This window comes from Trachemys scripta, chromosome 5 (assembly GCF_013100865.1).
Source record: "Trachemys scripta elegans isolate TJP31775 chromosome 5, CAS_Tse_1.0, whole genome shotgun sequence".
In the NCBI taxonomy this organism is placed as follows: domain Eukaryota; kingdom Metazoa; phylum Chordata; order Testudines; family Emydidae; genus Trachemys; species Trachemys scripta.
In genome coordinates, this window is record NC_048302.1 from 8163913 (window position 1) to 8188398 (window position 24486).

At 47.0% G+C, this 24486-nt stretch overlaps 1 protein-coding gene across 1 annotated transcript; it reads right to left on the reverse strand.

The window, feature by feature from the left end:
- Nucleotides 1-687: 687 nt before the first annotated feature.
- Nucleotides 688-22753, reverse strand: LOC117878152 (transmembrane protease serine 11C-like). Its single transcript, XM_034772146.1, has 9 exons — nucleotides 22643-22753; nucleotides 21366-21484; nucleotides 20023-20090; nucleotides 18430-18593; nucleotides 13570-13608; nucleotides 5858-6035; nucleotides 5146-5411; nucleotides 3856-3998; nucleotides 688-849 (listed from the first exon to the last, which is right to left on the reverse strand). The coding sequence occupies exons 1-9, from the start codon at nucleotides 22740-22742 to the stop codon at nucleotides 688-690; spliced, it is 1239 nt and encodes a 412-aa protein (XP_034628037.1). The 5' UTR covers nucleotides 22743-22753.
- Nucleotides 22754-24486: the final 1733 nt, after the last annotated feature.

A 24486-nucleotide genomic window follows, 5' to 3' on the forward strand; every position in this document is an offset into this window, starting at 1 on the left:
CGCCAGTAGAAAGTGCTCAGTGACACGGCCCCATGTCGTGCTGCAGGAGAAGACAATGCTACCTGCCTTTGGTTCTAACATGGTTCTGATGCCAGTAGTGATGGTACAGTTTAAAGTCAAGTGCCATGGCCTACTGCTAATGCCCTGTGCTGCCATGGAGTAAACTTTGGTTGATTTCCACCGCTGTGGTGGGGTAATGCAGGAGGCCAGGCACTCGGCAACTGGAGGGAAATGCTGTGACTCAATTCAGCCTGTCCAGGTGACTGACGATTTGCGTGGATGAGCTCCAACCAGGGGGACGTTCTGCTCAGCCTGGAACACGGTGGCCAAGACATCTGATCCCAGCGGGAAGTGAGTAGCACAGAGGGTGGAAAGCAGGGTTATTCTCAGTCCTGGGCTGAGGATGCAGAATAACCTGCCTTTCCTGGAAGCAATAGATGCACTTTCCTAAGTGGTAAATCGGTCAGTAGTTTGTGCTCCTTGTGCGAGTTAGAATGAGTCTGTTCCTCTCCTCTGACAGGCCAGAGCAATTCAGTGCAGAGACGAGTCCCTGAGCGGTAGGAATATCCCCACAAGCTAAGCCGGCACTTGCTTTGGACAGTAAACAGAGCATAGACTGGTAAAGAGTGTTTTGAAGTTCCTGGCTTGTATACCCAGCCTGTGCAGTTTAACCCACTTGTGACTCCTTCAGATGCCAGTTTTTGCGGCAATCCAATCCCGATAGTAAGTCACTCGAGTGTAGACGCCCGGTTTATTTGGTTTAGCACATTCGTCTCCCCAGCTCACTATTCCAACAAGGTACCAGATTCCTCTACGATCTTCAGTGACCAGGGGGCCACCAGAGTCACCCTACAGGGGAGAGAAAGGTGGAATTCAGCAGGCAGGAATTGAGAGCAAAGCAGGGGGATTTATTTCAATATTAAAGCAAATATTAAAGCTAATTGTTCAAATTCGTTTACTACGTAAGTAACATCACACTTGAGAATAAGATCACAGGCTACTGGGTGGTGGGTAAGTTATTTCTGGTATTCCAGAAGGACCTTTTCTACCAACTTCGCTGATAGAAGCTGAATCTTGCCCTCTCAATATATGCAAGGTGGGCAGAGGAGCTCTATATTCTTCCGTCCTCTGGCGGGAGACTTACTCTAATAGTGTTGTGTGATTTTATCTTTACACAACAATAAATGAAGAAGCTACACAGGCATGCTGGGGCCCGAATAATTATGTATATTGAATTAGGATGACCAGATGTCCCGATTTTATAGGGACAGTCCCAATTTTGGGGTCTTTTTCTTATATAGGCTCCTACTACCCCCCACCCCCGTCCCGATTTTTCACACTTGCTGTCTGGTCACCCTACACACAATGTGCAAGCCTTGGCTACCTATACACACGACTGCTCTGGTCGGGCTCTGTGGCTTCTAATTCATGTAATACAGTGGCCACCACTAGAGGGCTCACAAACTATTTTAAGGGATATTACCCGATTCCTAGCCACTAACACGTGCCTTTTAGGAGTCCGTTAAAATCCCAGCTTTGAAACAGACCAACATTTTCAAATCTAGCAACACAGAGTTAGTCTCCTACATTAGGCACTGAAATGAAAGAGACCCATGTTTCAGAAGTGCTAAGCTCCCAGAGCTCCTTAATGTAGCAAACCAGATGGTCTCGTGCTCTCTGTGAATCCATCGACTTTTACTTAGATGCCTAAATACAGATTTAGGGCCAATATTTTCAAAACTTGCAGCCTCAATTCTCCTGTATCCTTACTGAAGTAGTTAAATAGGTGGTGTGATTTTCAGACGTTCCTAGCACGCAGCAGCTCCTCTTGACTTCAGTAGGGGCTGTTAGGTACTCAGCACTTTTGAACATCAAACCAATTACTTAGGTGTCTAAATAAGGCTTTAGGGACCTAAACATAGGCACCGAGGTTTGAAAATCCTGACCTTATGGCCCATTCACTCCTCATTAGTTTCCCCATCTGTAAAACAGGTGCAATAATTCATACGAACCTTGCCTACAGGAGCACTGTGATGATTCAATGAATGTTTACAAGCCCTTTGATGATTAAACAAGGTAAATATTTTTGTAATTATCATTATCCAAAGTGAATTCATTTAGGATAAATGAACTAAGTCATCTCAAACCAGTCAGCTAGCCTGAGGAAATTCACTGCTGCAGAAGGTCAAATACTGTAGCTGGAATTATCAAAGGACTGGGGAATTCTATACCCAGCAATAACATCTGTTGCCATACATGCTTTAATAAAGGTAAACTACTCCCACACTCCAAATTGATCACCTGTGGGGGGACAGGAATTAATTAATTGGTTCCCAATATAATAGTGGTCAGATCAGCCAACCTTATATCATGGGCTAGCCCCAGGGTCAGCTAGTGAACGTCGGTATTTATTCATGTACACCTCTACCTCGATATAACGCTGTCCTCGGGAGCCAAAAAATCTTACCGCGTTATAGATGAAACCATGTTATATCGAACTTGCTTTGATCTACCGGAGTGTGCAGCCCCGCTCCCCTCCCCACCCCCCGGAGCACCGCTTTATATCCGAATTCGTATTATATCGGGTCACGTTATATCGAGGTAGAGGTGTAATTACAAACTTAAAGTACGGGTTTTAGATCGCAAGCTCTTTATGGTTTGGCCCATATCGTTACAGGTGTTTCTCTAGTGCCTGGCAAAATGGGGCCCCGATCTTAACTGGAACCAGTCAGCCCAGTACTAAAAACGGAGGGTGGGATTTTCAAATGCACTCAGCCCTGGCCTAGCTCTGCTCCTGCTGGAGCCAGTGGGAATATTCTCATTGACTCCAGGGGCGCAGAGCTACGCCAACACTAAATGCGTTTGAAAATCCCGCTCTAAGCTGCGTGCCAGGGCTGCAGCCAGCCCAGAGTGCACTGCACTGCAAACTGGAACGTGCAGGGGACGATGATCCGCAATGTTCCTGAGTCCCACCGGACAACAGGGACTCCGTTGTCGATTGTGAGAAAGGCATTAAACAGCCTCAGTAGAAATCAACCTTCACTGCGTTTATTGAGAAGATGGTCAACGTCATTGTGTGTCCACCTCAAACATAAGTTGGTGAAACCTTTATACTATACCACACCCTCATGTATATACTCTCTCTCCCACACACACACACACACACACACACACGGAAAGCCTCACCTGCTGTAAATCAGCCTGGGACTGCTGAAGTCAATGGAATTATGCTATTTTATACCATCCGAAAATCAGTTCTGTCATTGCAGTTGTTCAGGGTACATGCCCCATGTTCACTATTGCAAACCCCCACCCCAGGGGCATGGGCAGGAATTTAAATTTGATCCCTTTTGGGGGGGCACAGAAGTTCGCTGTCCCCCCCAGCCTGATCTTCCCTCCCTCCATCCTGCCCTAGCCCTGGCCGGAGCTCGATCTTCCCTGCCTCCGCGGCCCCGGGGCTGGAGAAGTTCTATGCCCCCAGTGATTATGGGGGATGTGGGGGGGCGTGCCCCAACTTGTCCCCTCTTGCGCACATCCCCTGCCCCACCCCCTTATAGTCTCCTATTTCTTTCTTAGAGTCATCCCTGGATTTTTACAATCTCCAAAAATAGCAATCTGCTACCATGGGTCTCTTTGGCGCAGACATAACTAATCTGCTCGGAAGTTATGGATCGTAATAGATTACCCCTTCCCTCCCCAGTTCCCACTAGAGCTCGAGGCTGTGTAAATCAGAACCCTGAGCCGGACGCAGGTGTAGCCTGTTAAAATGTGTATGGTCAGAGATCACCAGGTGCAGGGAAGTATCTGTCAGCAGTTCTCACGCTGATCAGTTCTTGGCATTGCGATTAGACCTACCTGGCAGGCATCTATTTTCCCCTCCAAGTATCCAGCACACACCATCCCAGGCTTGATGGCCCCATTGTACACTTCTGCTCTATTGCAAATGTCCGTGCCTATGATCTTCACTTCCCCTCGCCGAAGATTATTAATGCTTGGACCTAAAAGGGAAAGAGAGGATTTAGAATTTACAAGGCCTGGGAGGAGCAGGAGGAACCAGACCATCACGAACACTCAGCTTCCATTTCAGCACCTAAAGGAAGTGGCCAGATTGACACTATGGGAAGAGAACAGTTTATCCTCCTTCAGCCTCTCACTTGCTCCAAACCCAGCTGCCTTTCAGACTCCGTCCCCCCAAAGGGTGCCTTAATCCAAGTCCCCCACCCCATTCATTTTTTGACCTCACTCCTCTAACATAATGAGCACAGGGATTTCTGGTGCCGAGGTCCCAGTGTGCACTGTGGGAAGTTAATACGTCTGAGAGATCAGAAAGCCCCAATCAGAATATGGCTTTGGACAATCCATGATCACAGCGAGAGTCTAATATAGGTATAGGCTCCAATTCAACAATGCTCTTAAGCACATTTATCTTTAAGTCCCATTGGTGTCTTAAAGTGAAGCATGTGCTCATGTGCTTTGCTACATTGGCACCTGAATTAGGACCAAATAGCAGTTAGGTGAAGAGAACTTCTAGGGCAAGTTTAAAGGTTCTGGAAGCTAGATTACACCAAGCTGATGCCAGATGTAAAAACAAAGGCAATGGTACAGAAAGGAAACTGGTGACTGAATGCCTGAACAAAATCTGCTTAGCCTTGGTAATGGCAGAAACAGCAACGAGTGACTTTTCTCATCCTGGCACTAGTGGCTTGCAGCTCTGCCATGTCCCAGACCACCAATGGAAAGCCAGAAAATGCCGAATACAATGAACTGAGCCAACCTGTATAGAACACGCAGATGCTCAGCCTGGTAATAGATTTGAAGGTCGGAAGGGACCGTTCTGATCATCTGGCCTGACCTCCTGTAAAACTTCACCCAGTGACTCGTGCAGTGGAAGGAATTATTCTTCGCTACTACATAAGCGAACCCAGCAGCTGCTGGGTCGAGCTGGGACGTCTCATTTAGAAAGATAGCCAATCCCGATTTAGAACCTGTGTGTCAGAATGAATGTCCCACTTCCTTTGGTAAGCTGTGCCTATGACTAATTAGCCCCCAGACTAATCAGACAAGAAACTACGTTCAATTGCATAACGAACTGAAAATGAACTAAATATGTAACGTCATGGGAGGGCTCTTTGAGGAGACACTCACCTTGATTCTGTAAAGCGCCCCATCCCGTGACGAAGCAGGTAGTGTCATGTGGGAAGACGTAAAATTCTTCGGGGAGACAGACCACGCGTATGTCGCTGGTAAATTCCACGGGGGAGGAGAGCTGCACAACAGCGATGTCAAAATCGTGGTTTGGAATGGTATTAGTGTATTTTTCATGAATGATTATGTTGCGGACAGATCTTCTGCTTTTCGGAGGTCTTAGAACAGTCCCAAAGCTAGCCGTCCACCTAAGGGGATTCAGTTGTCTGAAAGAGATACCAGATTAGATCACAGGCATGCACAGACAATTTTTCAAAGAGCTCAGCTCCCAGTTAGGCACCCAAATGCCGGGCTACATGTGTTGGGAAGCACAGAGCATGGCCAGAACATTGCTGTGCTCCAGCAATCCCCTGAGGGATGTTGCCAGCTGATATAAGTTAGAACAGCCCCAAGGTTGCTCTAACTTGCACTGGTGGCTGAACTGACACCCAGCAGCCCGAGGGTTGGGCGGAATTGAAAGGTAGAGTACAGCCATCTTTGACTTCCACCACCTCTCAGTCTCTCCCCAAGTACAGCTCAGCCAAACTGGAGGATCAGAACCCAAATACATTTAGGGGTTCTGTTTTGGTTCCAAAGGTCACAGAATTCCAGGTTGGTGTCTGTACGGGCACACAGTCTTTTACAGCATCCTCTCCCCAAGCTGGGATCTTACCCTCTAAAGCAGTGAGCTGCAGTGACAAGCCATGTGTCACTGATCAGCGTTGCGCCGCAGCGATGGATACCGTTCAGCTGAAGACTAGCTTGCCATGGCCACTCGCCATCCTGGGCAGACACGCCTCCAGTTATTCTGTCCATGTAAGAAGGTGATTTACTTCCTTGTATCCCACAACCTATCAAAGAAAGGACCGACTTAGCTGGACTGCTTCCCAGGAAAGAAAGAGAAGCTTTTGTTTGGTGTATGTTCCCAGCATGCTGAACACAAATGGCTGCTTGCATTTTGTTAGAACATGGCTGTCATCAAATAAACAGCATTCAGATAAACAGATGTGACACCACAGCTGCATTGATGTTCAACCATAGTCACACAAGGTGAGACTTCACACACACACAAAATTAGGCACACAGAAGACATATAAAGCCAAGTAGAATGATAACAAAGACCAGACAGTCTTAAAATAAGAATGAACCAAAATATATTATTTATAATTATGCCATTTAAATAACCACCCCTTGTATCTAAACATATTAATCCTTCCATCTAGCTGCATAAAGAAAAACAGTTATTATTATAAATAATGAGAAGATCTCTTAAAGAATAGTAAAAACATATCTAAATCATAACCCAGAAGTAAAACACAATTGCAGGTAGGACTAAGCTAAACTCCATCTATTATTGCCATTACCTGTAAAGTCAGCATTTGTCTGGAGGATGTAATAAATATGGATTTTCGTAGAGAGCTATTAAAGTATATTTTGTACAACAGATTGTGTTGGGTCTAGAACTGAGCAAATAATCGATTTTTAGGTTTGGGGACTGAACTAAAATATCCACGTCGATGAGAAAGAAAACCAAATTTTGTTCAAAATTTTCCGTCAACTCAAAAGACATGTTTAAATTGATAACAGATCTGAAATGTTTTGGTCGATTCAAAACTTTTTTTTTTTTTTTAGTTTTTTTGTTTCAATTTAAGCAGCTTGGTGTTTTGTTTTGTTGTTGTTGTTGGTTTTGGTTTTTTTGGGGGGGGGGGAAGGGGTCTGACAAAAGTGGGAATTTTCTGAAATATCTTTATGATTCCTATGCATGCCTCAGTTTCTCTCTGTACTTTGCATTGCTACCGAATGGCTACACAAGAGTGCTCTTGGGGCAAAGCAGGAGACAAAGTGTTGTGTCATGTAACAGTCTGGGGTGGAATGAGTGGGTCAGTAAAGGACTGGCTGAAACCGATCCATATCAATGGTGGGTCCGCAAAGATAACAGAAGCCCCAAGAACTGAGCAATTGACACTTATCCAAGGGCAGATACCTGGCAGGGGGAACGTGTGAACTCAGCATTGGCCTGCAGGAACTGGACCCTGGACAGAAAAGCGTCAGGGAGCTGAGATAAGGGTTGGCAGCTCTCACTCGGGACTGACAGAGAGAGATGGCAAGCCAGGAGGACTCCTTGGCAGCTTTGCTGGGTGGAAAGCTGGCTTGGCCAAAATGGACCGTGTCTATTTCTCCGTGCTAACCTAAGGACTTCCCACTGCTGTGTTCCAGGTGACTAATAAATCCTACTCGGTTTTGAAAAGGCTGCCTGGGGTCACTGCAAATGTTTGCTGAAGTGCACTGGTCCCTGAAGAGCGTGAAAGTCTCAGCCCAGGTGTCTATCTCAGCTGGTCTTTTTTTTTTTTTCTTCTTCGGTTTAACAGATTCACTTTTATTTATAAAAATGGTAAACTTGTACTAATTTTCTGCCTGACGAAATTATTCCTGAGTTTTAGATCACTGCCGAGGCCCAGCAGATAAAACTCTGAAAATTTAGTTACGAAATGTTTTTGCAAGTCAGGTTTATCAGTACTGTACGTTGTTCAGCAGCCTTCAGTCATCAATAAACGTTAATCTTCCAGGTCCTTCATTCCTCATCCACCGCCTGTATCTTTCCATCGAGGGTCCATGGCCATCTTCTTTAGCTCGTCCTCTGGTTCTTGCTTGTAGACCTCATAGTTCTCTCTTATCCATAGCTGCCGTTCCAAAAAAGTCTTTCTCTGATTATCTTCCAGACTGTCAAACTGAGACTGCGACATTTTCATGTATCTGCGTATGATATACAGCTTCTCTTCCTCGCCATATTCTCGCCCTTTAATATTAAAACAATAAATCCACCAACAATACCAACCCATATACTTGCATAAGTAAAGAGGAGCTAAGAGGCTTTCTTGCTAGGCAGAGCTCTCGGTGTGAGGCAGAGGGTGGAGCCCAGAGTTCAGTCTTTGAGGTGTTGAGGCCATGTGGCCAACCCATGTGGGTCTGGCACACGGACAGGTTTCCTCCCAAGGGCTATTTAAAAGCTAGGCCGCAGCACAGATCCTGTGCACAGGAGTTCACCCTCTTTGAATATTTTCTTAATTGCCCAAATTTGAATTTGAAATGCCATTTCAAGATGAAAAGTCAGAACAAAACAACATTCTGAAATGAAACATTGCTTTGAATTTTTTCCATTGTTTTCTCAGCCACAACTATTTGTTGACCCAAATTCACAAATAATTTGGGAGCACAGGAAGAAAAAAAAAAAAAAAGGCACTTTTTGATCAAAAAAATCTATCAGTCAAAAAACTTTTGCCCAGCTCTGGTCAGGTCACGTTTAGCTTAAAATTCAGGTGTTATAAGAGCACGCCTTTGTAAAATGAACAGGAATGTTTCCATTATGGTTTTTTAAATGGAAATAGTTTAATAAGAGTTCTTTTGCAGTGTCTGCAACCTCAATACTGCAGGGTTGTGGTAGTGCAGGATAGCCAGATGGTGGAATTGACTAGAACCCAATTCTAAAAAAAAGAGTGAAACTGACTAGTCTATCTTCATTGCCTAAGCTTAGCAAAATGCAAACAGCAACGTAAATTAGATGCTTAATATTCTTTGGGTTTAAAACCTATCGGGAGTCCTGAATAACTGATGTAAAGATTACGTCGAAGTGCCTGACTCGGCCTTCTGTACTCCTGAAGAACTGGCTAACTCTGCGTGTGTTTCACTAGTGAACTCTATGCCAACTGCAGAGTCACATACTGCTCAGTGGGAATGAAGTCAGGCCCCAGAATAAGCCATTGCTCACAGGCATTGTCCCTTTAAACTTCTGCCTGTACTGAGGCAACAGAAGGCTCTTACACCATATTGTGTAGCCAGAGGCAACCCTAGGCAGAGACACCTTCCACTACCTCAGCAACAGTCTCAGTACAGTATGAGGATGGTGCCACAGCTCCATCAGCCAGTGGTTCAGACCTGAACCCCCCATCTCCAAGTACCACAATAGGTCTGCCTTGCCGAGAGGCACCGGGGTCCAAAGAATGGGGCACTGAACTAGACAAGCATTCAGGTGACCTGGGTTCTAGTCCCATCTCTGCCACTTACCTATTGTATGACCTAAGTCACTTTCCTGTTTCCTCTCTCTCCTTGTGGCGATCATAAGCTCTTTGGGACAAAGACCTGTCTCTTATGCTGTGCTTGTACAGCGCCCCACACAGTGAGTCCCTGATCTCAGCTAGAGCCTTTAGCCACTGCTGCAATACACACAACAACAGGGGTCTGGGTGATCCCCAAATAAAAGCTATGACCTCAGCCTTGTCTCTGTGACCTGTGTAAAGGCCTGGGAGATGGTCATTGGCTTTCTCTTCCTCTCCAGTGAAGCTATATTTGGTCCCACATCCTCAATATCTAAGTATCCCCCCTGAACATCATCTTCCACATGGTCCCCCAGACCTCAGTCAGGTACGGTATGCTGCGGTCAATGCCCGGGGCGGAGCACTGACATAGCCAGAGCACGCATCAACACCGGTTATGGAAAAGCTGCCAGCCCAGGCTGAACTGGGGCGGCTGGGGCCGAGGTTGGTCACTCTGTCCTCGGAGTCACAGCACCAGGCTTGACTGAGCGTTTACGCGGCACTAGCATCAGGACGATGCATTGTCAGTCCAGGGTGAGCACAAAGACCAGAGAGCTCTGGCTGAAAGGAGACATGGAAGCCTACCGCTGTCCCCTGCTGTCGCTGGGGGGTGCCCGTCGACCACTGTGAGCAGGAATGGGTCTGGCGCAATCGGAGGCTTCAGTCAGTTGCTTCTGGAGGCTGGTGAGAAGTGGGATGCTCAGCGCTTTGCTGGCAGTAATTACACAACCAGGGAGGAGCTGTGTCAAGCACCAACAGGGTATGCACGGCAGCAAGCAAGACTTCAAAGCCTTGGGCCCAATGCATAAGATCTAGCTGACACCTTGGGATGTGCCAGCGTGAGCAGCGTAGAGCCAGCAAGCAGTGTATATACAGACACTCATGGCTGGATCGGTAGAAGTACTTAGTACCCGGCAGCTCTCATTGGGAGCAGAGCTCTTATCAGCATCCACCTGGGACTCAGAACTGTGGGCAACTCCTCCTACAGGGAGGAGACCAGCAGGGACTCCAGGCTCTCCCTCCATCCATGATGACATTAGTGAACAAATCTCAGAGCTGTCTGGTCCTTTTGGAGGCAGCTGTATCTGCTCAGGAGAGGTGCAGTCCAGTCTGCATTTGGAACTAGAGCTGGCCGGGGATTTTTCAGTGAAACTTCTTTTCCTTTGGAAAATGCGGATTTGTCAAAACCAGAACGTTCCTCAGGATGTCGTCTCAGGTCCAGGATGAAATTTCTATGGGTGAGTGTGAGACATGAACCCCATCACCACCCCAGAATAGCCAGAGACGTGGTGTTTGGAGCCAGGAATGGCAGAAGCTCCCTAAAAGTGTGTATGTGGGGGCACTGGCATCCAAACTGTGGCCCTGCCCTGCTCCTTCCCCGAGGCCCCGCGCCCACACTGCCCCTTCCCCCAAGGCTCTGCCCCTACGCTGCCCCACCCCCCACTCATTCCTCTCTGCCTCCTCCCACCCATTGCTCACCCTTACGACCGGTAAAAAATGGGAGGACTATGTCCTCTCACTTTTAAAAGTGATCGGGCCATGGCCCCCTGGCCGCCCCACTCTGGCGCCCCCGGTTAGGGCAGTCAGCTGGGATGTGGGTGACTCATGTTCTAGCCTGTGCTCTGCCAGATATAGATCAGGGTCTTGAACCCACATCCCAAGTGAGTGCCTGGACCACCAGGCTGTGGGCTCTCCTGGGGGGCCGCCCCGCTCCTTTGTTTCTGAAAAGGTTCAAGAGGCCTTGGTTTCATCCCAATGCAGAACAGGAAACCCCACACCATTTTCATGGGATGGGAAAACCGTTTCTCACTCAGCTCTACATGGAACCGCTCTCGAAGTCAGAATATAAAACCTGTCCATGCCGCACAGAGCCATACACAGCCGGGCGGACGCCAAGACTCCAAGGATACAGCAGCGAGGAGCTGAACATTCTCAGTACCTCTGGGGTGCTGCTGTCATCAGTCTCACTAGCATGCAAGTCCCAAGGGCTGGGAATGCCCATTTGGTGGACTGACACACCTGGTGCCTATTGTCAAACCACTAAACAAGGCAGAATTGTTGTGGGGAGCAAAGTGGACGTGCATCTACTGCAGCCAGTTGTAGCTACTCAGTGGAGCTCCTTCACGACCGGAGTTGGACGGGAACCAGCAGCTGGAGCAATAAGGGACTCCTCCATTCCACCTCCTTCCAGCAGTGGCAGGATAGCCACCTTGAAAGCTCTCGCCTTGGTCACACACAGCAGCACAGTAGGGCAGCGAGATAGCCGGGGAGAGGCATGTTCTCCAAAGGCTAACCTCTGCAAAAGAGAGATTCCTGTGGGCAAGCAGGTAGGTCCATGCCTCTCAGGTATGACTGTGGGTGTCATTTCTGCAACTCAGTGTTCATGGTGGCACCTCACCAGCAGGTGGCCTACACCTCCACATATGTGTACGAGCAAAACGAAAATACCTTTCCCCCCCCAAACAACAAGTTGAGTGGCAGGCTTCCAGCACAGAGGAATGTTTCCCCAGGCAGCAGCAGGGAGGAGGGATGAATCAAGCAATCAAAGCAGCAGAGCGAGGGACTCTCCCACCTGTCAGTGGGATGGGTGGGGAGTTACAACCCATCACAGCTCGTACATACCATATCGGTTAGCTAGCTTAAGGACAGCTCAGGACCAGGACCTGCATCCCAGCACGTACATGAGACACGGTGCTGCGAATGGGATCTGTCTGCAGACACTGTGTCCTGAAAACCTGTAGGACAGGTACGTCCATTCCTTTCCATTACTGCAGAGTCCCTGAGCTAGTAACAATGCACAATGGAGAATAAAAACTGGTATAAAACTGCAAAAAAAGTGACACAGTCAAGTCCATGAATCGTGAACAGCTGGGAACTACTTCAACCATAGTTACTGAAATTGCAACATCCCACCTAACTACTGTGTCATTTCCAAATAGATGCACCAATAGTCTAACTATAATGCTGAATAATAATATGGCTAAAAGACAATCAAGCCCAAAGACTATGGGCTTGATGAAAAGTCAGTGGAAGTCTTTCCGTTGACTTCAGTGAGTTTTAGACCAGGCCCTGCTCATGCAATGTACATTGCCTACTAGGGATTCCTGCAAATAAATCTTTCACTTCTTGAGTCACCAGGTACAAATAATATCAGTTACATCTGTCACCAGAAGAAAATCAATCTCCCTGTCCCTCATGTGATTATTAATGGCTAGAACGTGCTTGGATCCTGTTTTTAAACACTACAGACCTAGGGCTGGGAGGCACTGAAAATATATGCTAGGGAATAATTTTGGCTTCTGTTTAGAGGGGCCAGCAGAGATCAGGGCCCCATTGTGTTAGGCCCTATATAAACACAGATAGAGTTCCCGCCTCACAGACCTTAGGGTCTAAATCGACAAGGTAGACACAGACTGGGAGACAAGCGGTATTATTATTATTAGACACTTTCTGCAGGAAATCGAGATCCAGAGAGATTAAGGAAAAGACCTATAGACTTACTCTCACACTTAACGTTAAGCATGGGGTCGGCCCGTTGAGTGGATGCTGGGGAAGCCCTACAGTCAGCGGTTGGGAGGAGCAAAGGGCCATCTCTCCAGCACCCTCTCTAAGGCCCAGGAGAAGAGGAAAGGAGCTAACCAGTACTCTGGCAGGAAGGCCACCCCCTAGCACTTCTAAACGACCAGGAGAAAGAGCAACAGGGGCAGCTGGGAGGAGCAGCAAGGACCGAGAAGGCTTCCTGACTCTTCCACGTGTCCAAGAGGCAAGAAGCAGGACACTTGCTCTCTTTCATCAGCACTAAAGTCACCTCCCCCCCTCTTAGAGAGACCTATCTGGAGCCCACGGCCACCCGGAGATGCAAGCTAGTCACCAGCGGGGGGGAGGAAGCTTGTCCCTACTTCTTCCTAAACAATACACATCACCTCCGTTTCAGCCACAGGGGATAAGTCCCCATGTAGACAATGCCTAGGTACGTATATGGCCCCCACATCACCCCACTGTCCAAGCACCTAGTCCTATGAGCCCTGCAGCGCCAACCCAGCTACAAGAAAGTGAGCAGATTTCTCATCTGCCTCATGCACCCTCAACAGAATTGTTACCTGCATTTCAGCTGCGTAATCCCCTTTCTGCGTGCCAGGCTGACCTGCAGATTTTATAGCACGGTCAGTCAGAAGAATCACCTTTCTGCTTGTAGACTGAGCGCACCTCATGTAGAAGTCACTGAAACCCAGAAAGCCTGGAACCCCACAGTGGCATGTCCCCCAAGGACCATTAATAAACTGCTTGTACTTACAGTTGTTGAAAAGGTTTTCTCCATTTTCCTTCTTCATCCCTGAAATGAAACACACAGCAGACAGTCAGAACAGCTCACACTTCCTGTCTCAGTTGGTCAGGGTGGATTTCCTTAACGTCCTTGTGGGACATAAGTGATGATTGTTTTGGGGTGGTGCCGGGGGTATTGTAAGAGGAGACAGATGAGCATGCCTTACTATTTGGGGCGATTTCGCAGTTAGTAAGTCTATCTGGGACTCGATTGGGCTACTGTGGGGTCCCCCAAGTACGAGCCCTCAGAGAGTCACTTGGCTTCAAGACCGGTCTTGGATGGCGTGTCTGTAAGTGCTGGTCTAAAGTAACCCTGTAAATGCAACCAACTGCTAACATGCTGTGAGGATGTGCATGGTATAAAACCCTAAATGAATTAGTTTAGACAAGATAAGGCTGGAAGTCACGGACATCACCATTTGCTGGATCCAAGTTGTAATCAGCTACTGTTCTTTCATACAGAAATTTTACGTGACAATCTAATGAATGGACACCGTTATTTGCTCTCCCTCATAATACTAGAGCAACAGGGCAATCAATTACATTACAGGTGGCAAATTTAAAACTGATACAAGGGTTCCGCCACCACACACACACACACACACAAATAATGCACAATTAATCTATGGAACTCATTGCCACATGATACCACTGAATCCAGGAGTTTAGCAGGATTCCTAAGGGGGTTAGAGCCATTTATATGGATAACGAGAACATGCACAGGGTTTATTAGATAGGAAAGATATATAACGGACATAATCTCCTCTGATTCAAGGGATTAACTAACGACTAACTGCCTGGCATAAGGGGAAATTTCCCATAAAGGCAGATTATTCCATAATGCTCTGTTACAGTCATTCTTCCTCTGGAGCACCTGGTATTAGACACTGTTGGAAATACGATACTGGGCTAGATGGACCCCTGACCTGATCCAATGCAGCAATTCCTGTGTTCCTACAAGTTACACAATATGGCTAGCGTAATTATCCTGACATCGTTGCTTATGTTGAGGCCAGGATAACCAAGAAAAGCAACTGAAAGATAGCCACTGTACTTCACAGCTATAAAGCTGATCAAATTATGTCTCAGAGTTCCAATTTAAAAAGTAACCATTGCCTGTAATTGGATCATTAAAAAAAAAAAACTATCTGGTTGCATGCAATGTATCAGCACAATTAGTTATTTAAGCACCTTTGCCAACACCTCACCTGCTCAGTATAAAAGGAGCATAATTCTCACTGTAAGCAATCAAATGCCCATATGGGAGATGGAGAACTACACTCCAACTCATTGGGGGGCAAATCTCACATGCTGGTGAAAGGCACCAGCTTCTCTGCTCCACACGCAAAAGCTTCTTCTCTTCCAAGGAGGGCCATGATGAAACCATGTTAACTCCATTCCTTGGAGACATTCCATCCATTACAACAGAACGGCGGCTGGCTGTCATCTCGGCCTGGGAAGACCCCAGATCCAGCAAGCATGGAGTCTGACCCAGTGCTCCTGCACGGTCATGGTTACTCCTGATGCTTCCACATACCCATATGGCCTGTACCTATCTACAAGGGATAGTCTAAAATAGTGTGGTGATGAAGTGGGGTAGGTGTCTCCAGCCCATTAGGGATTCAAGTGTTCTTCTAAAACCCTGGATTCCTGTTCCCGGGAGACATGCTTAGATGTGTAGTGCATTATCACAGGATGGAGGGGTTGGGTGGCTCCATGCATGGGGCTGGGAGTACATGGAATGGCAGCAGTTCATGATGGCACAGGTATTTACCTCTTCTTTCCACCCAAGTATTCACCCTGAACAGGGGGCAGTTCCTTCCCCAAAGGAAGAGAGAATAAATAAAGTTCAACCCGAGTCACACACCAAGACAAGAGCCTAATGTATTGCATGGAAGTGCCTCAGTCTACAGCAGTGGTTCCCAAACTGGGGTTCGTGAACCCCTGGGGGTTTGCGAAATGTTACAGGGGGTTCTCGGGAAAAAATTCTCTAATGGTGGACAGAGCCGTCCCTAGGGACCCTGGGCAGCCCGGGGCCAGCAGCCCGGAGCCGCTGGATTTCCAAGAGCTAAGCAGATCAAAGCAAGCATTGCTATCACACTGAGGAGATTTAAACTTCAAGACTCTTTATAAGAAATGGAAAGGGAGGTGGATATTTTTTGCTATTTTTAAAATTAAATAGGCAGCTAGTATTGTTTTTAAAATTATTATGAACAATTTTAAGCTTTGTTGTAATGTGCATTGTTTGTCTGGACTGCTCAAGACCTGAATGCTTGTGTAGGAGGAACTCTTTGAGTTGGCTTCTTAAATACCTTCCTGCTGTTTCACATCTGATACGCCTTGATGAAACATAGGCGCCTTGGCTTATAACAGGCTTCTTCAAAGTGATACAAGCTACGAAAGTGAGATCTTGGAAGAGTGTTGCCGTTTTCATAATGTAATAATACTGTAATTATAACTAATAATTAATAATAAATATTATGTAATGAGCATGTCATAAAAACAAATTTTATATTTCCAAGATCACGGCTTTTATAATTTATACTCAGGTAAAGGAGAAAATCCCTAGAAATATTCATTTTTAGGAGGGGGTTCGCAAGACTTGACATTTTAGTGAAAGGGGTTCACAGGTTGTTAAAGTTTGGGAACCACTGGTCTACAGCAACACAAGAGAGGGAGCAAGAAGAGTGGGAAACAGAGATCCTTATAGTGACAGATCTGTAACATTTGATCTGTCAAAATTATAACCCCATTACTTCTAAAACCAATGGAAAAACTTGTTTTACAATATATATCTGCCTTAAGAATATATCCTGCAAAGTATTTTAAAAACCACTTTGCCGATTAATCCTATTTTACAGTTTTTCCCTAAAATAACGGAATCTCCTTAGAGAGTACAAAATGACTCTGCACCAGGCTGATGCGCAGAATGGTTCAACTGCATCATTTGCTGCCGTCTAATGCTAAGCGATGAATCCGACATCCACTGGGGAATATTACCGTCTCTTGAGAGCAAGAGCTAGGCTACAAAACTCATTGAGTAGGGGACTGTCAATAAAGCAGGCGGGGAATTTTTTGATGAAATATTTATAGACGAAAAATGCCAGTTGGTCAAAAACAAAACTTTGTGGAACAGGGGCAGTTCTGGCAACTCTCCCAACGTGAACATTTTTTGAAAAAAGTTTCAAAATTGTCCAAAGGTTTGTTTCAACATTTTCTAAAATGAAAAAATTCTGGTTTTCAGGTTCAGAATAAGTGTTTCCAAAAGTAAACTAATTAGACTAAAAGAAAGGGGAGGGCGGGAGCTCAAAACTGAAACCAAATATTTCAACTGACCCAAATCCAACCCTTTTCATTTGTTTGCAAAAATCTGAGATTGATTCTTCATCCTGATTCAAGATAGGAAAATGTTTTGAACTCTCAAAAATATTCATGAGATGAGAAAAGTTTCTTGCCCAGTTCTGTCGTACGATAACAGTGAGGACAGAAAAACAGGGGCCTTTTTGTGGAATGCTGCCAGTTTTGCATATTTTTAATAGTGTGACGGCTTTATATTTGGGCACCTGACCACAGAGTGGAGAAGTGACCTTTTATTCATTTGTGTCCACACCAAAATTAATTTTTCTCTGTGGCAGACTGGGAAGGGAGAAGACAGGAGGACACAAAAGCCATCTTCATTCAATATGGAGTTGGATTCTGGGGCTAACTGTGGGGAGAAACAAGTCCAGAAGGGAGGCTGCAAAGCAGGAGACATAAGGTGAACCAACAGGAACGCTCTTCGCACCATTGGTTTAGAAAATTTGAAAGCAGAAGCAAAATGCTCTGAAAACAAAGGAACCTGGAGACAGAGCTTTTGCTGGTGTAAATCAGTTGTGACAAAGTTCCTCCTCTATCTTGGTGGGTCCTGCGCTTATCGGCGGATTTTCTTTCCTCAGAGATTCACCATGTGGGTTGGGAAACAGTCCAGAGACCTTCTCCTCTGGAAGAACCCACAGTCCAGGTCAATTGGGAGGTTGGGGGGAACCCGGGCCCGCCCTCTGCTCCGGGTTCCAGCCTAGGGCCTTGTGGACTGCAGCTGTCTATAGTGCCTCCTGTAACAGCTACAACTCCTTGGGCTACTTCCCCATGGCCTCCTCCAAACACCTTCCTTATTCTCACCACAGGACCTTCCTCCTGGTGTCTGATAACACTTGTGCTCCTCAGTCCTCCAGCAGCACACCCTCTCAGCTCCTTGCACCTCTTGCTTCCAGCTCCTCACACTCGCACCACAAACTGAAGTGAGCTCCTTTTTAAAAGCCAGGTGCCCTGATTAGCCTGCCTTAATTGATTCTAGCAGCTTCTTCTTAATTGGCTCCAGGTGTCCTAATTAGCCTGCCTGCCTTAACTGGTTCTAGCAGGTTCCTGATTACTCTAGTGCAGCCCCTGCTCTGGTCACTCAGGGAACAGAAAACTACTCATCCAGTGACCAGTATATTTGCCCTCCACCAGACTCCGGTACCCCACTGGTCTGGGTCTGTCACACAGTGTAGACCAACTTACTTCAATGGGGTCACACTGATTTATGTCTGCTCAGAATCTGGCCCACTGACTTCAGTGGCACTAGGTAAATTTGCATCAGCTGGGGATCTGGCCCACGTTTGTATCCTTGTTCTAGCTTTATAGTACCCTTCCAAGGTGTCAACTGATGAGGGTGGCAGGGCTGTTTTGGGAAGAGGGAAGAAGGAAACAGCAGGGACTCACTTCAGCGCTATAAAACAAATCACATTGCACGGAGGAAAGGGAGGCCTGAGCAGCAAAATCAAGGAGAAAAGGGAAAGCTCAAGAGACTTGCCTGAGAATTTAAAAGTTGAGGGGTCAATTTCCAAGTGCCCTGTGTTTGTCTGCAACCGCCTAAGCAAAATGCTCTTGATTCTTTCTGAGAGAGCCGCTCTGTTATCGTTTGAGGCGAATTCAAACATCAGCACAAGCTCTACCACCACTCCGCTGGCATCGGGGCTGCAAACCAACATGACATTAAAGACAGAGGTGAGTGAGCGTGTTTGCTACTTGTCCTCTCTTTCTACATGGCTTTAGTTTTCATTAGGTCCTCTGGGCCTTACCTGGGGACTGATACACAATAGAAGACAGGGGATGGGAAGGATCTAAGCAGCTAGCAGGGGATTTTGACAGAGCTCATCCTGTCAGAGTGATTGGGGAGGTCAGTGGGAATCTCGCCGAGAGCAAAGGAAAAGCCGAGGGCAAAGGATGATGTTAAGGAGAGCAACGTCCCAACTCCAGCCTGACGATGGTGGTGAGGGTGAGCTCAGTGCACGACCATGTGGATCATGGTCACAAGAGGACATATGGCCACTGGAACCATGGGCATGAAGCTCTTCTGGTTACTGCGACAACAGCTCTCATTTAGGCACCTGAATTAAGTGTGTTGAAGGATGGAGCGTCCACCACCTCCCTTGCAGCCTAAATTCACCCTTTCCTAATTTCACCCGCTGCTCCACCGCACTCAGTGGTTCCTCTCCTTCTTTAGTGATCGTGCCCTGGATATGGTCCCAGCCTTTCGTCGTCACTGAGTGAAGGGGCCACCAGACTCCTTGTTGTTTCCATGTATTTAACTATTTCCTTCTCTCCTTGAAAGCCAATCCCCCTCCAGCAACTTTACCACTTCTCTAGCTCAGCACCGAACCTGAAGCTCCTGGACTGGGACTCGCTATTCCCCCGGCATTCACACCAGCACCGCATAGTGTAGTCCGTGCTACAGAGCAGCCGTAGTCTGCAGCCTGCCTATCCCATGATGCTGCCTCTGGGTAGGTTATTCAAAACTGCATGGGCTTTTCTTATTTTTGCACTGCTCTATCACATTGCATGCACCACTCCACTTATGAGCATCTGGTATAAGGTTCATTGAATCCACTCCGGGGACATGGAGATGAGAAACATCCTGTTACTCTGGGCCACTTTGCAGAGCAATCTGGAGACCTTGAACTGGGTCAGGTCCCACTAGAGCTCTCTGCTCCTCTTGGGTCAAGCGGATACCTTAAGTGCTCAATTTTGGCTTCTTGGGGGGTCAATGACCACAAAGACACTGTTGTGGGAAAGACAGAGGCACTGGGCCTTCCTCTGACTCCCCCGGCCCTGCACCCTGTGCAGACACTTATACCAGCTCAGCAAGGCAGCATTTTGCACGGGTGTAAGTGACTGCAGAACGGGCAAGGGGCAGCCATCCCCCCAGCAACTACAAGCCCTGCAGGTGGAATGGCCTCCGGGCCGGCATCTTGATTCTGAAAAGTCCTGGTTGATGGCGACAGCGTGCGTTCCCCCTGCCCTCATGCTGCCTGGCCGCCCCAGACTGGGAGAAAGGTTCATCCGAGCTAACCTCAAGCAGGAAACAGACCTGCTAAGGAAGAAAGCGGCATTTCATTTTACATACCTCAGCTTGACGACATGGGACCTGATGTACTTCTTATTTAAAATGGAGGCTCGAAATGTATTGGTCACCTGTTGAAAGGATAGAAAATGTTTGTGAAACAACAGAATCGGGTGTAACAGCAGCACACTCTCAGCTAATGCATTCTGTTTGGAGAGCATCCAGAATACATGACTACAGTGGTCAGGCTCCTAACTCTCTCAAAGCCCATAGATGAATGTCCTTCATCCAACCCAGGTCTTGATTTCAAAGAACCATCCAACTGGCATGGCGCAGTCATGGCCCATTCATAGGGTTGAAGCCGTTCACTGTACTCAGTTTGACCTTGTACTAACACATCACAGAGTACAAGGGAGCGCGAATGCCTTGCTCCCATCAATTAGGGTCCCCCGCCCAAGCGTGTTAGTGAGTTAGGGGACAGCTGCCCTGAGCTATGAATTATGGGATTTCTGCTCAACAGGAGAGCTTCCACTTGTTGCTTCTGTTCCCATATTCTCAGCCGTGTGCCCACCTCCGCAGCTGCGGAGAACTGCAGCCTGTGCTGTGTTTGGCTAATTGGCGCTAGCCTCCCTGGCTTCTGGCTCTGAGACTCAATAGTGAGACACTGATCGGGACTGCACTGTCTAAGCATTCACACAGCACCAGCGTCGGGCTTGAGCCAAAACTCAGTGAAGCCAGTGGAAAGTGTCACATCGATTTCAATGGGCTTTGGATCAAGCCCTCAGTTCCCAAAGTGCTGTTCCAGCATGTCCCAGACTTGCTGTAAATGAAGCGGTAGTAGCTGTTGTGAGAATACACACATTAAAGATCGTGAGGCGCTTAAATACTACTGAGATGGGGCCAGAGAAAGGCCTCAGACAGATAGAATGCAGTCCTTTCTATTGGTTTATTTTAGCCTGCTTTCAGAGTGGTAGCTGTGTTAGTCTGTATCAGCAAAAACAACGAGGAGTCCTTGTGGCACCTTAGAGACTAACAAATGTATTTGGGCATAAGCTTTTGTGGGCTAAAACCCACTTCATCAGATGCATGGAGTGGAAAATACAGTAAGTGGTATATATATATGAAAAGATGGGAGTTGCCTTACCAAGTGGGGATCAGTGCTAATGAGGCCAATTCAATTAAGGTGGAAGTGACCTATTCTCAACAGTTGATTACTTTTGTAGTGCTAATGACCCCCCACTTGGTAAGGCAACTGCCATCTTTTCATATATATACTGCTTACTGTATTTTTCACTCCATGCATCTGATGAAGTGGGTTTTAGAAAGCATCTCATTCTGGTTTCCAGTCATGTAGCCCAGGACTTTCAGGGACACCCTTGGGGGGAGAAAGAAAAGTTCTGATTTACCAGCATCTCGATGCTTGTGCTCAGGTCTCTGAACTCTTTTGAGGTGTGCTTGTCAAACTCACGGTTGTACTGGACATTAGTGATTTTAAAGGTCCCATTGTAAAAGTACATATCCTGATCTAGAGAGGGAGAGAGAAGGAGAGGTCAATGCCTAGGTTACCATTTGGAGATGGGTAGTGTGGCAGAACTCGGGAGCAGATGTCATGGCTCCCAAAACAGGAATCTGGGTTTCTGGTTCTAATCTCGCTTATTCCGTGTCAATGGCGTTACATGGACTAGATCTGCAGCTGAGCTCTGCTCAGTGCTGTGGGCAAAGGTGGCTCTAAGCCACCTTCAGCTCCTCTGATCCTTGGGCAGCCAGAGGCTCACTTTTGTCTTCAGTGTTAACCTGAAGGAGCCTTTAAGATGCTCTAAGGTAGGCCAGCTGCAATAGAGCCCTTAGGGACCACTCTGCCAGCCAGGGATTGGCAGCGTGCAGGGCACACCAGCCACATGCCCGTTCCATCCCAGCACAAGCCTTCCCCTCTGCTCCATGCCCTGCCCTGGCATGTCCCTATCCCCAAGAGGGAGCAGTACAGACAGCACAGTGCTGGCTACACCACCTGGGACTTCCCTGCGCAAGGATTAGGCCACACAGGGGTAAAGTGGAGGATTAAACCCAGGATATTGCATCCGAGCCTACATTTATTTACAACTCTGAAGCAGAGACAGCAGAAGGCACCGTGCATCACAGAACCAGAGGTACAGAATGACTTGAGGCTTTCACAGCCAGCTCTATCCGCCGCCCTCTACAGGATGGACCATGTACGAAGTTTATGAATTTGCAATCTCCTTTCAACTAAGAGTGGCTTCTTTAGCTGAAGCAGTAGGGGCTTGTGCTTTTGGATCCAGACATCCTAGGTTCAGTCATTGAAGACAACCCAGCCAGGGACATCATTACATAAAGCACTAAACGGGAACATAATCCTCCAGTGGCTGGATGCTAGTAGATCTCGGACTTACTGTGATAACTGTCCATCGACCGCTCTACCTGGACCCCAGCACAGGAGACAGAAATAGAATGGACAGAAACTTTAAATCCCTGCTAGAGACAAATGGCTGGTTTTTAAGAGGTGTTTTTAGGAAACTGTTAATTACACCCTTAACATGGGACTAAAAGGTCCTAAGTAGACTCACGCCCTGGGGTGAATTCCATCCTTTGTACATCACATAAAGATCACAACAGTAAACTCCCAGCACGTACAATTCACCCATGATAGCAAGACTGTCGCACTTACCAAAGAGCAAAAAATATACAAGCAGACCGATGACTAGTGCCATAAAGAACACGACGGCCAGAACAATAAGGGCTAACTTCCATGGTTCCAGAAGCTTCATTCTTGTGTCCAACTGGGTCAGCCTAAGAAGGGAGAGAGGCGGGGAAATAAATCAGACTTTGTGATAACTATAATAATGATCCCCTGAGCCAGATTGTCTGCGCAGCTCCATTGGCTTCAATTGGCAGAGTTACTCTGCTTTACATGAGCTGGCGATCCGGACAGTTACCTTCACAAACACCCCCTCCCGATGGAACAGCAATGACATTATGCTTAGCCAGGAGGACGGCTACATGGGTGCACTGAGCATTTCTGCACTCAGAGGAGGAATAAAGGAGGTGCCAGGTGCACATACTGTACTTCTCCTTTCAGGAGCTTTCTAGCTGACGCGCGCTCTGTAAGGCATTTACTCTGAACCCAAAGGGCAGACAAGAAATGCTCGTTTCCTAAATCGAGTCTCTATTTTATAATTTAAAAAAAAATAAAGATACTTTTGGATGGTTTCCCAGCATGAGTCACAATCACCATGTTCTTCGATCACTCTCTGCTTATGTCCAATCCAGTGCTGTGGACACACCATCATCCACGTTGAAGTGAATATCAGGAAGTCCTGGATGCAGCAGAATACTTTCAGCTAAACTCAGCTAAAGCAGGGAACTCATTCCCATTGCGGGAACTTGCTGGTCTCACTGTTAGACATTACAGGAGGTGCACAGAGAGCAAAATAATTCCTTTCTATACCCTAGGGCTTGGAGAGAATCCAGGCTCTGGAGGTACGATCCATGGAGAATGCTGAACACAACTCTCTCTGTCTCTACAGAGACGCCAGCCATAGACACTGCTAAAGTAAGGGCCAGATTGTACCCGGTGCACAAGAGATAAGGAAGGTACAAGGAACCTCACTTTCCTTGCTCAGGGGCCAAACCAAACTGCATTTCCTTCTAGTTCCCTCAGGGGCACAAATCAGCCTAAAAGGGGACACAGAGCCTACAGGGCCACCCGCCAATCAGCAGACATGGCCTGCTGCAGCGTGAGGAGCACCCTGGAAGGAGTGTAGCCATGAACACGCACTTCCTCTCTGAGTACAGCACACGTCGCCACACTCTGAACCGCTCCGCAAGCTGCTGTGAATGGCATCTTACTCTGGCATCTTGAGTGGGTGAACCTTGAGCTGTGGGGAGAGCTGATAAAAGTACCACCAGTACTATTTTATTTCCCATTTTAGCCCCCTTTTCCCTTGTGGGGGAAGAGTCAAAATGACTGGGACGGGGGGGAGGGAAATTCTAGGAAAACCCAGAGAAAGAACTAAAATATCCAATAAAATTCAGTCACCCCAGAGATGTTTGGTTAAACAACAAAATATGTCTGCATATATTATTATTGAATATTTGGACTGCAGTAGTGCCTACAATCCCCAATCATAGATGAGGATCCCATTGTGCTAGGCACAAACACAGAAGAAATATGATCCCTGCCCCCAAACAGCTTTCAACCTAAGTAAAAGGCAACTTTCCTCACACATCCCCCAGTTCTAGGGACAGAACTAGACTGTCATTCAGTGAGAGATTCGACAGCTGCAGATAAAGCAACACCCTGACTTTTGCCCCCTCCCTGGGTGAAATAGTTAGGGAATACTTTGTCAGAGAGCACTGAAGTTCTGGAAATAGAGACAAGACCTAGAATACATATTTAAAATCATGCCATAAATTAAAGCAACAGGCTCAGAAAGAAAAAAGAAAAAGAAGAAAGATTCCCACTCCACACTATCAAAGGCTTTCTCTGCATCCAAAGACTTCCAGAGACAA

Excerpts from the sequence above, each read along its gene's own strand:
- LOC117878152 (XM_034772146.1), bottom strand. The coding sequence starts at position 22,742 with ATGAAGCTTCTGGAACCATGGAAGTTAGCCCTTATTGTTCTGGCCGTC. Across the intron at positions 13,609-18,429 it reads CTCAACTTTTAAATTCTCAG|GGATGAAGAAGGAAAATGGA; the intron begins GCAAGTCTCTTG and ends GTTTCATTTCAG. Across the intron at positions 850-3,855 it reads GGAAAATAGATGCCTGCCAG|GGTGACTCTGGTGGCCCCCT; the intron begins GTAGGTCTAATC and ends TCTCCCCTGTAG.